Source organism: Vanellus vanellus, assembly GCF_965231255.1.
Source record: "Vanellus vanellus genome assembly, chromosome: Z".
Taxonomy (NCBI): Eukaryota; Metazoa; Chordata; class Aves; order Charadriiformes; family Charadriidae; genus Vanellus; species Vanellus vanellus.
In genome coordinates, this window is record NC_138908.1 from 87,190,078 (window position 1) to 87,205,717 (window position 15,640).

The 15,640-nt window shown below is 45.3% G+C and overlaps 1 protein-coding gene across 1 annotated transcript in view; it reads left to right on the plus strand.

Annotated features, from left to right (window-relative positions):
• DCC (DCC netrin 1 receptor) overlaps positions 1-15,640 on the plus strand; it is a gene marked incomplete at both ends in the record, with an annotated part of 609,880 nt that overhangs the window by 226,139 nt on the left and 368,101 nt on the right. The window contains one exon of the mRNA XM_082497412.1: positions 779-1,099. Within this exon, the coding sequence (XP_082353538.1) occupies positions 779-1,099 (321 nt within the window). The remainder of the gene's footprint in view (positions 1-778; positions 1,100-15,640) is intronic.

The window sequence follows — 15,640 nt, forward strand, 5'->3', positions numbered from 1 at the left end:
TGCCTTTACAATCTGATTTATCTCCTAACTACACAAAGTTGATTAGCGTCCTGTTCCCGAAGTGACACAGAAGAATTTGGCCTCGTTCTTGCAGCGGGTGGAAATCTCAAGTCTTCAGTGCCGTGACAGGGATGGTGTGCGGTGTTGGCCATGCTCGCGTGGTTTTTCTCTTGCTGCCTACCGGAGGGCAGTGGCTGGACTGGTTGGTAGTGAGGAGAACGTTGTTTTGGGGAGGTAGGAGATGATCCACCAGGTCTGAGGTTTTGGGCAGGTTGGGCTCTTGCGTGTTCTCCTCCCACTTGATCGCTAACAGCAAACCATGCGAGGCCCCATCGCTCTTTTTGTGCTTGTCACGCTGAAACGCGTCTCAGTGCGTGTGGCCAGAGTAGTCCTGTAAGCAATTAAATTCTCCAGATAACCTTCAAGGAGGTATGATGGGTTTTGTGCTCATCTCCTACGCAGCTATATATAGTTGCGCTGTTTTTTTTAGCTTTGCTTTATATTCGTGTTTTACATATAGAAGATGCTTTTATCGATGAATATTGTTTTTTTGCAGTGATGGGACAAAAATGTAATTTATGCTTGGGTTTTTTTGTGTGCGTGTTAACAATTTGCAGAGAACCATAGCTTAATTTCTTATAATATTTGCCAGCCCTATCTATGGTGCCTCTGGGGGTTCCCTATATTGAGTTTCTGTGTCTAATATAGTATGTTTCTTCCTCTATAGAAATGTACGGCCAATATTTACTCCATATCTCTTATGGTTTTGGTCTTTCAGGTTTGCAGATTAAGACTTTTACGTCGTTGAGGTTCTTGACTGAGCCTTCAGATGCTGTCACCATGCGTGGAAGCAACGTGCTGTTGAACTGCGTAGCAGAATCGGATCAAGGAGCCCCGATAATTAAATGGAAGAAAGACGCAGTCTTCTTAAACCTGGCGGTAGACGAAAGGAGGCAGCAGCTGACCAACGGATCCCTCTTGATACAAAACATCGTCCACTCCAGGCACCACAAGCCGGATGAAGGTCTCTACCAGTGTGAAGCATCTCTAGAAGGCATCGGAGCTATCATCAGTCGGACAGCTAAGGTCATGGTAGCAGGTAGGCAGAAACATTCCTAGTTTTTGGACTGCTGGAAATACTGTTTGTGAGAAGCTGCTTTTTTTTAAAAAAAAAAAAAAAAAAAAGGCAAAAAACGTACATAAAAGCACTTCAAGTGCTGTGGGTTTTCTTTTTCTTCTCTTCAAGAGAAGTAAAGCTAGATATGACACTTCTGCGACAGTAATTTATTTCTGACAAGGTATTATTCTTGTTTAAATATGTCTAATCACCTCTTTGTTGCTGTGAGTTATTTGCTGCATATTTATTGTCTTCAAAACAGATGAAACCTCTGAAGTTGGAAATTAACTGCTTTTCTGATAAATTGAAGATCACAAAAAAAAAAAGCGCCAAACTTCTGTAGGGCACCGAATGTACAAATTTTTATGGTTTAGGAACTTTTTTCATAGACAAGAACTCATTATGCAGCTTACTGGAATCAGCAGTCTCTTTGTATTTCCTTTAAAGCGCTTGTGTAGGTATACGGCAGAAGGAACAGAAGTTTATTACCAGGCATCCGAGAACATTTGTGGCTTCGCATTGACTTAATGAATACTTCTGTGAAAGATGTTTGTCTGAAGTTTTAAAGGGGTCTTTTTTGCCTCTTCATTGGTCTGTAGATGTAGTGAGTCCTTACTCATCTAATTATTGGGGGAAAAGTATTTGGAAATTGTTCAAATAAGAGCTACAAAGAAACTCAACATCACTTTAACTAATACAAACTAGAATGCGCTGGAGTTTGGAATAACTTTATGATCATTATTCAGTAATTTCGCCAGTTCTAAGGGAATGCTTTTTGTTTCTGGTCTCTTAACGGGTGGAACTGGTGTGTATTGCTGATGGCTCTAACTGAGACCTGTTAAAGACCCCCCCTGGTTGCCTTTCCTTGACAAGGGTTGAGCGGCCATCCACGGGGGCTGACTCAGTAACTGTCGGAAAAGAGGATAAAATATTCTTTTATGCTGCGGAGAGGATTGCCACCTATGGCCTTCAGCGCTCAGGTGAGCTGTGGCTTTGGTTAGGTGAAGGAGCAGCTTGTGTTTGCGTGAAGGTAAAGTTGGAAGGCAGCCTGTGTCGAAGCTTTCGGTCTTACTGGGCTGCGCTCACGCTGCCCGTCAGGGAGAGAGAGGCATTTTTCTCCAGGTCTCCGAGCATCCCGTCTATGCGCTGCCTAGTCTTGCTGTCCTGCCGCGTTTTGAACAACGTGGGGATGTAAAATAAAACTGAAACTCAACCCAGTTCAGCTCTACAACTTTTTGCCGTTCTTTCTAATCTCTCTCTGGTTATACTGGGAGGGAGTCCAGGCAGCTCTCTTCTCAGCTGGTCTCTGCGGTGTCCCTCATGCACTTGGTCCCTTTTCCAGCCTTAAGGTCCCTTAAACTCCACTCCCCCTCTAACAAACCCTTCTCTACCAGCTGGAAAAGGTAGATTTTCTTATGATACCAAATTAAAACAAGCAATAAGAGTCTTAGCTCTTGCCTAACCTACCTCCTCCCCACCGCTTTTCTGTCTCTGGTCGTTTAACCTCACGTCCTCAGCCGTGTGCGTACTCCTGTGCTATGGTTCCCACCCAAAGTGATGGAGAGCCCCACAGATGCAAAGGAATCGGTCATCCTTGCTATCAGGTCACCCTCGGAGGGAGCCTGCAGCGCTGCTTTTTGCCAAGTAGGGCTTTTTGCCAGTTCAAGTTGTTATTTGGCCTTGATCTTGGTTGTTGGAGAAATCACCTAAAAAAAAAAAAAAAAAAATAATTGGAGTGAATGCACATATGTGAGTGTTCCCCGTTGTGCTGTAATTTTGAGTTTTGCATAGGAAGAACTGTGTTTTGCGTGGCAGGTCCTGATCTCGTATCCCTGCAGGGATGGGGGGATGTTTGAAGAGGGAGGACGGGACTGACTCTGTTCAAGAACAATTTGGCTGAAACTGGAAGAACTGATAAAAGGTTTCTTAATTGGAAAAACAGGGAAAAGGACAAGAGGCAACGCGTGCAAACTGAGATACTGGAAGTTAGTTTAAAGATAAGTATTTTTCCTGTAAGGAAATGGGTTGCTCCAGCCTTCCATCTTGGAGATAGTCAAGATCCAGTTGGACACAACCCAACGCAACCTGCTGGTAGCTGCCCCTGCTTTCTGGGCTAGGTGATCTCCGTAGGTGCCTTCTGACCTCGGTGACTCCGTTTTTTATTTTTTTTCTGCTTGTGTGAAAGCGGTTCGTGTTACATGGTGGAATATAAGGCGGATGGTGTTTAAAATTGGCAACAGGTTCTTCAAGCGGAAATGGTATTTTGCTCTCTGAAGGACATGTATTCCTGAGCGAGCAGAATTTTTGTATTGGGTTTTTTTTTTTTTTGAGGGAGTCGCTGTGCAATGTTGGCAGAACATCATTGACTTAAGGCGCTGGCAGATGGAAACGCGACAGAGTAAGGGCAAGAGGAGAAATGAAGGTCTCTCGCTCCAGTATGTTGTGTTAATCATTGCTTGGCAAAGCAAATAGGCTTCCCGTGTTCAGAAAAGCCTCCCTTGACCGAGATGAGGATTGGGCTAGGATAGAGCTACGCTTAGCTTTGTAACCCTTGAAAACTGAATCTGATCCCTTGTCCGATGGACAAGGTATCGCTGCTAACCAGACTTTTTCTGGACAGCCTATTGCTTTCGCCCAGAGGAGCCGATGACGGTACGGGAGACTGCACTGTGCCGATGAGGGGAAGATGGCGTACGTATCCTCGTTTCGCTTAGTCTCCCATTTCTGTGCGAGATATCATTCTTGCAAGATTTTAAAGGAAGGATCATGAGCTTTAATATTTCAAGCAGGTTTTTAGGAAGAGATTAATTCACTGAATTACAGCCTAATCTTGGGGAGTGTCACTTCTAAACTCTAGGTCTGTTCGCAGCATTTTAAGTACTTACCGTGCTGTTTGGCAACTGGAATGCATCAACATTTATGTCTTTGGAGGTTAAAATTGCCAAACCACTGGTGTTGCATAAGGGGCATATATCTTTCTCGCAGTAAAGACTCTGAGCGTGGTTTCACCGCGCTTTTTAAAGCATTAACAGTCAATAAAGCAGTCACCGCTAAAAGGTAACAGTCAACTCCGCATGGAACAGACTGCTCAGGGGCACTGAAAGTATATTGCCCTTTTAAAGCCCTTCGCCTTATACTTTCATGGCTTAAAGTGCTTTCAATAAAGAAAATGGAGCAAATGAAAACTGTTTTTAATCAGGGGAGAATTTTATGCATCAAGCCTGCCGTGGACGGGGGAAATCCACCGTTTCTAAGAACTTCTCGAGGGTCCTTTTGGCCCCGACGTGCTCCAGCTGTAAAAAGCGTTCCAGGCTGAAATGGAAACGGAGAGCAGTGGAGAGAAACTAAGAGCTGCTTCCTTCTCCAGCATCTTATTAAAACTCCCAATTTAACAGACTACCGATTATTGGTATTTCTAGTAATTGGTAGGATTTCAGATAGAAACCACTTACCCTGTCTTATATCTTTATTTATAGACTGTTGCAGGATCGGTCCTTCAAAGGTTCTGCCTTTGCTGTTAATCTGAAACCATTGGTCTTTAAGAGGATGATAAAATGTGGAATCCAAGGTTGTTTTATGGGGAAATTCCTGCACTTCAGCATCCAGTCCCTTGGTTAAGACCAGCTCTCTGACGTGATAAGATTGTTTTGTGTGTGGTCATGATGAATTATAACTAGAAAATGATTTATGCTAAAAATTATTTATAACTTTCTTTCTTCAAAAAAAACCCCAAACAAACCCGCAAACCGACACCAAAACAAACAAGGGATGAGCTACATCGCAGCTATAGATCCGTTTTAGACCACCGTCTTGGCTTCGGTAATCGCCAACAGCTGATGTCTAGAGACTATAGGAACAGTGTATATCCATATATTTTACCTGAATCCTCTGTCAGTCGCCAGCGTGGGCTGTGTGTTAGTAAAGAGAGTCGTGACTATAGCATTTGGACACTTAAGTGCCTTTTAATTAGTTTTTTTTTTTCGTGAATACCTTGGTCTTCCTTAACCCGTATGGACTTTCGGCACTCTGTTCCTTGCGCTGGGCGTATCGCCACCGATTCAGTCCTGGCTGAAATCAGAGGTTATTTTGGAGGAGAGGGAGGAAAATACCCAACCCACAACAAACCCACCACCCAGCTGGGGTCGCTTTGATAAAATTAAGCAGGAGAATGGACTCCGTTTGTTCAAGATGATGAAAGGTGAATGTGGAGCATCCCTGGAAGGGCTGTGGGAAGGTCAGCCTTGCTTGAACCGAAGTGGAACGCGCACCTTCAATATTTGAAACTTCATGTGTAAGCTTGTTGTAGGCTGAAGAGACAGTTAAGAACGGTTAAGAACTACTTTGTCAAAGAAGTTGAAAATATTTCTTCTCTGGAGAAGTCAGTGGAGAAGCGCAGCTGGCCAGCGTTGTCCTTTGAGCTCCCAAAAGACTAGTTTTTGTGGAAAAACTTTAAATGCGGTGTTATGGCAGGTGGTACCTTGGGTGCAGCCTCGCTGGGCTTCTCTTTTATTGTGGGCAGAACTTTCTTGGCTGTTCCAAAAGCTTATATCCAGGGAAAAAGAGGGGACTTCTCAAATTGCTGTCGCAACCAGGTTTATTCTGGGATTAAACTGTATGTGTTGAGCAAGTACCACGGAATAAGCAAAAAGATTTGTCATATTTCTCCTTCAACTGAAAGTCAGCCCATATGGTCCCCCAAAAAACCATCAGCCCAGCAGCAACTTATTTCTTCAAGAGCTTTAAATGATTTAAAAGATATTTTTAGATGATGTTTGGCACCGTTGGCATGTCCCTCTGCTTACAACGAGAGACTGCCGCTCGTGCCACGGTGTTTTATCAGGTTGCTCCATCAGGATTAGAGAAATAAAACAAATAAAAAAAAAAAAAAAAAAACAAAAACAAAACAAAAAAAAAAAACAAAACAAAAAAAAAACAAAACAAAAAAAAAAACCAAAATCCAGGCTGTGTGTTATAGCTGTGCTGTTGAGAATCAAAACTTTGCTGTGTGCTCATCTACGCAGAACACCAGCAGTTTCCAAAGAGAGGAGGTAGCTGGACGTAAAAACTCCAGCCCTGTATTTTTGGGATTGCACCTCGTTGGTGTAGTGCTGTTTCCGTACCAGATCTGCCAGGCTTCAAGTAACGGGAGACTCGTTGCCAGGAGAGCTGTTGAACCCAAGGTTAAAATCTTGCAGAAGTAGAGAAATTTTAATCCCCACTTAGTGCTACAGCTTCTTTTTTTTTTTTTTTTTTCTATATTATTTTTTAATATTATAAATCCACTGATAATTCTAGGAGCTCTCTTTAAGCACGGAATGGCTACGAAAGTGTGAAAATAAAGTATTAGATACCATTGCCTACCAGTATTTTGGGATTTTAACGATCTAAGGCTGAAATGGAATCATTTTGAGTGACACAAGGAGGCCTTGCTTTTAAGAAACTATGGGTGGAGGGCAGTGGATGTTGTCTACCTTGACTTTGGCAAGGCTTTCGACACTGTCTCCCACATCATCCTCACAGGCAAGCTTAGGAAGCGCGGGCTGGATGAATGGACAGTGGGGTGGATTGAGAACTGGCTGACGGATAGAGCTCAGAGTGGTTAGTGGCGCAGAGTCGAGTTGGAGGTCAGTAGCAAGTGGTGTCCCTCAGGGGTCAGTACTGGGTCCAGTCCTGTTCAATATATTCATCAATGATCTGGATGAAGGGATAGGGTGTACCATCAGCAAGTTTGCTGATGACACGAAACTGGGAGGAGTGGCTGACACGCCAGAAGGCTGTGCTGCTTTACAGCGTGACCTGGACAGGCTGGAGAGTTGGGCAGGGAGGAACCTTATGAAATTCAACAAGGGTGAATGTAGGGCACTGCACCTGGGGAGGAATAACCCCGTGCATCAGTACAGGTTGGGGGCTGACCTCCTGGAGAGCAGCTCTGTGGAAAGGGACCTGGGAGTCCTGGTGGACAACAGGATGCCCACGAGCCAGCAATGTGCCCTGGTGGCCAAGAAGGCCAATGGCATCCTGGGGGGCATCAAAAAGAGTGTGGCCAGCGGGTCGAGGGAGGTCATCCTCCCCCTCTACTCTGCCCTGGTGAGGCCACATCTGGAGTGCTGCCTCCAGTTCTGGGCTCCCCAGTTCAAGAAAGACAGGGATCTGCTGGAGAGGGTCCAGCAAAGGGCTACGAAGATGATGAGGGCATTAGAACGTCTTTCATGTGAGGAAAGGCTGAGGGACTTGGGTCTCTTTAGTCTAGAGAAAAGACGACTGAGGGGGGATCTTATTAACGCTTTCAAATACTTAAAGGGAGGATGCCAGAGGGATGGGAGGAGTCTTTTTTCAGTGGTGCCCATTGATAGGACGAGGGGTAATGGGCACAAGCTTGACCATAGGAAGCTCCATCTTAACATGAGGAGGAACTTCTTCACTTTGAGGGTAGTGGAGCACTGGCAGAGGCTGCCCAGAGAGGTGGTGGAGTCTCCCACTCTGGAGACATTCCAAACCCACCTGGACGCCGTCCTGTGCAACCTGTTGTAGGTGGCACTGCTCTGGCGGGGGGGTTGGACTAGATGATCTCCAGAGGTCCCTTCCAACCCCTACCATTCTGTGATTCTGTGGGATAAACAAAGGAAACCCGTGATACTAAAATTGAGGAAATATTGTATTGGACAGAGTAAACAAAACGCGGTCTAAAGTGTTCTGCGTTTCTCATTCCCTGGATCTACGATCACTTTCCCTTTTTATAAAGGAAGAAAATTACTTTCAGAAATTAAATGTTTGGGAGGTATAACTTGACTTATAACAACTAAAATCAGCCAATGCTGATTTTAATTTTTTTTTTTTTATTCCTACATTTTTTGATTCCTAAACACAGGAGATTCCATGTGAATTTATAAACCGTAATGAAAGTAGTGAACAAAGCTAAAACAAACTCTTTCTTCCCAAACTCATTTTGGAGCTCCAAAAATTGATTTTCTGGATAAATGGCAAAATAATAGTAATAAAAAAAAAAAGTAGTCTTAATGTCTGTTCTACAGAGTTATTATAGCTGTAAAAATTAGATTACAAGTATCATCCCCTGATGGTGAATTGTGCAAAACAGATGGATGTTTGTGAATTTTTAGCCAACAGGTTTTTCTCGAATATGCCTTTTCATATTTGCATTTTATATGAAGATGTACAGTGAGTGCTGGCGCGTAGAGCACCACTCGGGGCGCTCTCAGGAATCAGTTCGGTTCAGTGTTTAAGAACTAGTTAGCTTAGCTGGTTTAGATATTTTATTTTTTTTCTTTTTTTTTGCTACGTGCCATAACAATTATATGCCGGCGGGACTGCTTTTTACATCACAGGATGACCTGTAGTGCTCAATAGTGTTTTTTTTTTTTTGCTTAATGGAAGGGACGATTCCCGAGTGCTGGCTCCGCGCTATCACTGCTGAATGTTCCTTTGTTGTGTTTGTAGGATCCACACGCACCACTCGTGGTACAAACGTGTACTCTGTCGTGCCATTAAAGCTCATTAGCGCATTTCTAGTTAAAAACCGATCTGAAGTGTGAAAGGAAATGTTGGGAAATAGGGTGAATATTTGACTCTTTACATGTCACTCTCCATTTTGGTCTGCGTTTTTTTCCCCCTGTCTTGTGTCATAAGATGCGCCTGCTTGCCCTGATGTAAATGGGGGTGCAGGGAGAGAAGCAACCAAAAAAAAAACCCACCACCCCAAAACGCCCAGATATGTAGTTAAGACAGTTGTCCTTTTGATGTGACCACTGATTTATTTATTTTTTCTTTAAATGGTTATGTTCAACGTTGTTCATGATTATTGCTTTGACCATATAAGGTACAAAGCTATGGGAAAGGCTTCTGTTCTGTGTAGCCGTTCATGTGCAACAGGCTTTGAGTTACAACCCTAATTCCTTTATCCGAACTTTAGTGTGGAACTTTAGCAACTTCTCTCGGAGATGCCACCTACAGTACTGTATTCAGCTTTGGAGTCCTCAGCACAAGAAAGACGTGGACCTGTTGGAGAGGGGCCAGAGGAGGCCCCGGAGATGCTGGGAGGGCTGGAGCCCCTCTGCTGGGAGGACAGGCTGGGAGAGTTGAGGGGGGTCAGCGTGGAGAAGAGAAGGCTCCGGGGAGACCTTAGAGCCCCTTCCAGTCCTTAAAGGGGGCCTACAAGAAAGCTGGAGAGGTCCTAGTGATAGGATGAGGGATAACGGCTTCAAACTGGAAGAGGGGAGATTTAGAGGAGATATTAGGAAGAAATTCTTCCCTGTGAGGGTGGTGAGCCCCTGGCGCAGGTCGCCCTGAGAAGCTGTGGCTGCCCCATCCCTGGAGGTGTTCAAGGCCAGGTTGGAGGGGGCTTGGAGCAACGTGGGCTGGGGGGAGGTGTCCCTGCCCAGGGCAGGGGGCTTGGAACGAGATGATCTTCAAGGTCCCTTCCAACCTAAACGATTCTATCATTCTCTCATCTTCTATGCCAGCTAATGGTGTTTAACAAGATGGAACAATCGGGCACAGTGAGATACTTGTACGCGCCATGAGTAGATACTATAGGTATGAGGATAATAATTTCCAGATTGTCACTGGGATTATTTGGGTACAGTATAGTCTAGATACAATACAACTAATCCGATATTTTGCTTAACCTTCACTTCAAACATGCTACTTAAATATTTTAAGGTAACAAAAATACTACTGTTTCTTAAACAGGGAGTTTATTTTGCTCTGAAAAATTATTAGAAAAATGTCGGGACTTGGGGGTCCCTTGGAGATGAGGGCAAAGAGCAGCTGGTCTGTGACAACCCCTGCGGCGTTCAATGAACGTACAGTGATGGCTTCCACTCACTTCTCTGTTCCAGCTCTGTACGGCCTCCCTACTCTTCATTTTTCTGAGTGCTTTCGGGGTTTTTTTTCCCCAGAAAATCAACCTTTCTAGCACTATACCTTTCCATGATGCAGACTGACCTGATCCCCCCTCCCTCCTCCCCCTGGCCAGTGTGAACTGGGAATAGTTCCACCATAATGTTTCACCAGTTTTAGAACAGTGTGTGAAGAAGTAGGCCACGTCTGAAGATACGTGTCCCTGCTGATATTCCACCTTACTGTCAGGTGCCTGCACACCGACACAAATAATTAGGAGAAACGCTTTCATCAGCTTTTAATTTTATTGTTGTTGTCGACTTGAAAATTACTGTAGTGAGGGACTTGGGAGCAGCGGACTCCCGAGGACCGCTCCCGTCGCCCATCTCTCGCTGCGTATCCGTGCCCGTTGCTCTCGGGTACGCTTTCTGTCAGGAGGAGGAATAAAATAGCTCTATATTTAACACGAAAATAAAAAGCTATCCGTTGAGCTGCGTTGATGCTGTAGGTCCTCTGGGAGCCCCGAGGCGGTGGGCGGAGGCCTACCCAGGCGCTGGCTTCCGTTCTGTCACCACAGCAAAGGGGCTTCTGGATTCGGAACCATCACGGCTCTGCTCTGCCGTCCCCCTCTCCTCCCCTGTGAGGCCCCAGCAGAGACCCAGTGGTGGGTAACAGATGCTTTGAGCCAAACTTACTATATCACCTGCTTATTTTCCACTTTTTGCAGAGCAAAGGGTATTCCGTGAGCTCGTATGAGTGCTTTTGACTGCTTCTCCTGAATGTCTTTTCCTGTACCAGGACACCACGTTGCGCCCTGTTTTGCCTCTTCAGTTGCTCAGTGCTATCTTCTGAGAACCCACCTGGAGTACTGCCTCCAGCACTGGGGCCCCCAGCGTCAGAAGGACATGGACCTGGTGGAGTGGGGCCAGAAGAGGGCTACAAAGATCCTGTGAGGGCTGGAGCGCCTCTGCTGGGAGGACAGGCTGGGAGAGTTGGGGGGTTCAGCCTGGAGAAGAGAAGGCTCCGGGGAGACCTTACTGTGGCCTTCCAGTGCTTAAAGGGGCTCCAGGAGAGCTGGGGAGGGACTCTGGATCAGGGAGGGGAGAAACAGGATGAGGGGGAATGGTTTTAAACTGGAAGAGGGGAGATTTAGATGAGATATTAGGAAGAAATTCTTCCCTGTGAGGGTGGTGTGCCCCCAACGCAGGTTGCCCCAAGAAGCTGTGGCTGCCCCATCCCTGGAGGTGTTCAAGGCCAGGTTGGACGGAGCTTGGAGCAACGTGGGCTGGGGGGAGGTGTCCCTGCCGAGGGCAGCGGGGTTGGAACTGGATGATCTTCAAGGTCCCTTCCAACCCAAACCATCCTATGATTCTCTCGTTGGCTTGGGCAGTTCCTCCCTATGAGCTGTGCCATCGCGTAGCCAGGGGTCAGAGCTTTGCTGGGAAGGTGACTCCAAGAAAACGGCTGGATGTTTCTACAGCTCTGTTGCTTCTGCAAGCTTAAGTTGGAACCGCGTGTATTTTAAGTCTACCCCTACATTGCAGTCCTTAACGCCCCCCTGTGCAGTAAGATGTACGGGTGCTGAAGCAAGCGCGCTGAAGCGATCCTCGTTGCGTTGCATGGTATTGTCTCATTGCTTCACCTCGTTCTCTTGCCCACCACCCGTCTCTCTGAACTTCTACAATGGAAGCAGGAGGTGTCTTTGGACAGAAGAGTTTTATATTCTATTTTCTATGCGAACTCTTCCAAGATTGAGGCCGTCGTTCAGTACCCTTCGTCGTGCTTGGTGTCTCTCGATCCCGCGCTGTGGATGTGCCGTTGTTCCTCTTGGCTGCTGCTCTGCAGCACAGGCTGTGAATGGCAGCAGCCCAGCGAGGGGATGTCCTGCCTTGTTGCAAGCCTCTCTTCTCCGATTTTTAATAGCAGGATAAAAATGGAACTTTTGTAATGCTTTTTTTTTTTTCTTTTTAAATGGACATCAGTGAGCCAGAAATGATTTTGCTCGTACAAATGGAAGTTTGAAAATCAGTGGCTAAAATTACGAAATTGGTTTCAATGCACTGATTCTTCAATCACTTTTAATTTCATGAGTTTATCAACCTGCAGGGCAGTGACATTCCGGAGTAATAAAGTGTTTGGGGCCTACATTTCGGTACAAAGCTCCTTTTATTTGGGTGGGAAGTGACAGCAGAAACGCTGTTTCTTCTGCACCGTATTCTTTTCTGGTATCGGGCTGTTGAGAAACACTCAGCGGGAACGTGTGCCACCGCGATTCCTGTTCTTCCTATCCTCGTGCCCCAGAGAAACCGTGGCTTTAATTAGCAAATTTCATTTAGGAGAAAGGTTTTGCTTTCGTTTTTAGTGCCTGGCAGAGATTTACTTAGGCTGAACCTTGAGGAGATTGGATGGGAAAAAGGAGCGGCCTTGGTTAGCGAGGGCATGCGGTTTCAGGGAATTAAAATAATGAGGTGTAATAGATCACAGGCGCTGGAGATGGCCATCAGCCTGCGGATCATCTGCCCAGCTCACCTGCCGGGAGAGGACTCTTCCCACAGCGTGTTTGCTGATCAGTTGTCTGCTCTGGTTTTATAAAAGTGATGAGACTCCTGCGCCCTCCCCTGGGACCGTGTCCTACTGTCCGATAGATCTGTCGGGAGGATTTTCTGGAAATTAAGCCTGAGTTTTCTTGGTGTCACCGCTTTGTCCTTTATCGCGCGGGACAAAGGTGCTGGTGGGGTATAATGGGCTGAGCCTGAAAACAAATGCTTAACTTAATCCTCGAGCCCCTGCGCTGTTTGTGCCTCCAACCATCCTTGCTTCCAGGTATAATAATCTGGGCTTGCTACATTTTTAGGCAAGAAGGTTTTTTTTTTTAATCCATTTTTAACAATTACGGTTTAAAATTGCTTGTCTGGATGCTTTTTTTTTTTTTTTTTTTTTTCTGGAAGTTACAATGAACACACCTGAATTTGTACAGGTTGAAGTCGTGCTGTATTTGCCGTGAGCCTTTCACGGAGTGGGATACGAGTGCTTCAGATGAATTTGTCAGCTCTCGCTACAAAATCTTTTGTGGAAACAGCAATAAGGTTATCGGAAGGAATACTTAGCCAGCTTTAGAAATGGTGAAAATAAGTAAAGAACAGATTTAAAAAAAAAAAAAAAGATAACAAAGAAAAAAGGAAGCCGTGCTCGTATTTAGATGCTGCCCATTTGAATTTGCTGCTCTGAAATTCCTGCTGGGTTGCTGTCTGTCTGCGGAGGCAATTACAGCCCAAAATTTACAGCAGGTTTAACCTCTATGATTCCTCCAGCTCTAACTTGTCCAGCTCTCTTTTCTTAATTTAGTCGGAAAGGAGACAGTCATCTGCCGAAAGGCTTGTTGCACGGTGCACGGTTGCACGGTGGGTAGTCCCAGTGTGCCATGTCCCTGCGGGCAGGATCAGGCCCTCCGTGGGAGATGGTGATGGGCACCAAAACCTGGAGGAGCTGCACTTGCCCTTCTGTGCGGTGTTCCAGGTATTAACAGCGCTCGTAACGACAGCGGAGCGATCACCAGCCTTATCCAGCCGGGCTTTGTTTCGGTACACGAACGCATTTTCTCATGTCCAACCTACATCTGACATTAAGGAATCTGATTTAATCCTTCTGCGTATGACCATGAAGAATAGAGGGGTCATAACTTCTTTAATTAAAATCTAACGTACGTTAAAAACCTGAACTTCTTGCTCAGACCCCTCATCCTTACTCTTATTTTTTTGGACTAAAGAGATTTGATTAAACTGACATGTACATCATCTTCCCAAATCTCTCGCCGGTTTTGTTGCTTAGTTGGTTGTCCGGATGATACGCGTTTATCCAACAGCGGTGCCATTAGGTAGTAAGAAAGAAATGAAGAATATTTGTATATACTTTAACGATATATGTTACGGGGAGGTTCTTAAAACTGTTCTTCCAGGTGATGTGTAGAGCAATTATTACTTACAAGGGTTAAAATGTAGACTTCTTGCATGCATGTCGAATATAGAATAAACAACCAGGACTTTTTTTCCTGAGAAAAGCCGACAAAAATGGATAATTTTATAGTTGTGTTGCTCTCATAAGATTATAGAAGAGCGGAGAGCTATTTCTTCGGAAAAGCTTTGGCTGCGCTTGCTGAAATGTGTTATTTTCTTAACCGTGAGCAGTTCAGTATAATTTGATACTTACATTTGGAACTGGGTGTCACGTAGTTTGGGGGAGTCGAATATAATATCTGGAGTTCACGGTGAACCTAGGTTTAAATTGCTCGCCCTGCGTATCCCGAACATTAGGGACCTGGCTCTCGGAATAGCGTTTATAATGATGAATCGGATCCTGAGCGTCATTTACGGTGAATGGGGAGAATTAAATGCCCAAGAGGTGGATTTGTAGGAGCCGACGTGCTGAATGGCAGCGTCTGCTGAGGAGGAACATGTCTGGTGTCTCCTCTCCTTCCCTTACTGGGCTCCAGAGCTGGAAGCCACCTTCTGTACTTAAAATAGCACACGCTCGGGCATCGGTGGAACCGTCGGTCCCGTTACAGCATCGTTAGAGGAAGAAGCAGCCACGTTTCTTTTGTGGACTTCCTTGCAAATGAAAGGGGAGATTTGAGTTTCAGAGCTTTTTTCGGTGGGGGGATGTGAACCCGTTGCACCCCCGGTCTCCAGGAGAATCTCTCCGTTATCCTTCCCGTGATACTGCAGCACGGTCCACCCAAAAATACCAGTTGGCGAGAGCTTACGGTGGGGCCCCTTCTTCTGTGTTTTGAATGGAAACGACTAGAGCCCACCGGAGTGTGTCAAATGTTTCCTTGCGTGCCTGGAAAAGGGGGTGGTTCCGTGAATTTTTGGGTTATCTCAAGGTGCATTAAACTCATAAGCGTTCAGAGAGCTGGTCAGCCAGAGCAAAAAAAGCTTTGGGCCGTACTCAGCAGGATCGTTTTGGGTACTAAAGTACATTTTTCTGGTGGCAGCTTAGTCATCTATACCACTTCATTTGCTTAAGTGGGTGCTGCTGAGTTTTTTTGGCTGGCTCCCTTTCGAGTTTAGCTGACCAAGTTCTGAGTAAGCGTATTCTTTAGATGTCTTAAGTGCTATTTCGCCGGCGGTATTCTTCTGAGCCCTGTTTTTTGGATGAGTGCGCAATGCGTTTCAGGATGAATATAAACGCCGCAGAGATTTTTTTTTTTTTTTGTTTCATATGTCTCCGTGTGATTTGTTTGCTTTGTGCTGACATCCGTACTGGTAAAACTGCAGCAATTGCTCGTGAAAAGTGAACGTGAAATGTTGACCACAATGGGATGGAGATGCGGGAGGGAAGAATTCCAAAGTGGCAAGGCTTTCTAGGTGGCTGGTGCTTTGCGTCTTTTTTTTTTTTTTTTTTTTCAATAGGTCTTCCCCCTGTTTCTCGACTTTACCTTTGTCCCTAATAAAAGTAATGAAGATGTCGTCACCTTTAGGGATTTCTTTAGGTTAATTTAATTTTCTGACTTGGCACAATCTTGTGACCACCTTGCACGCTCTCTTGTTTCCACTTTAACCTTTCTAATGGTTTCTTGACCTTACTTACTCGAAATCTATACGCGTTTCTGAAGCGATGTTTAATAAGACGAGAGAAGCTGTTTACAACCCTCTCATTTGTCCTTGATGA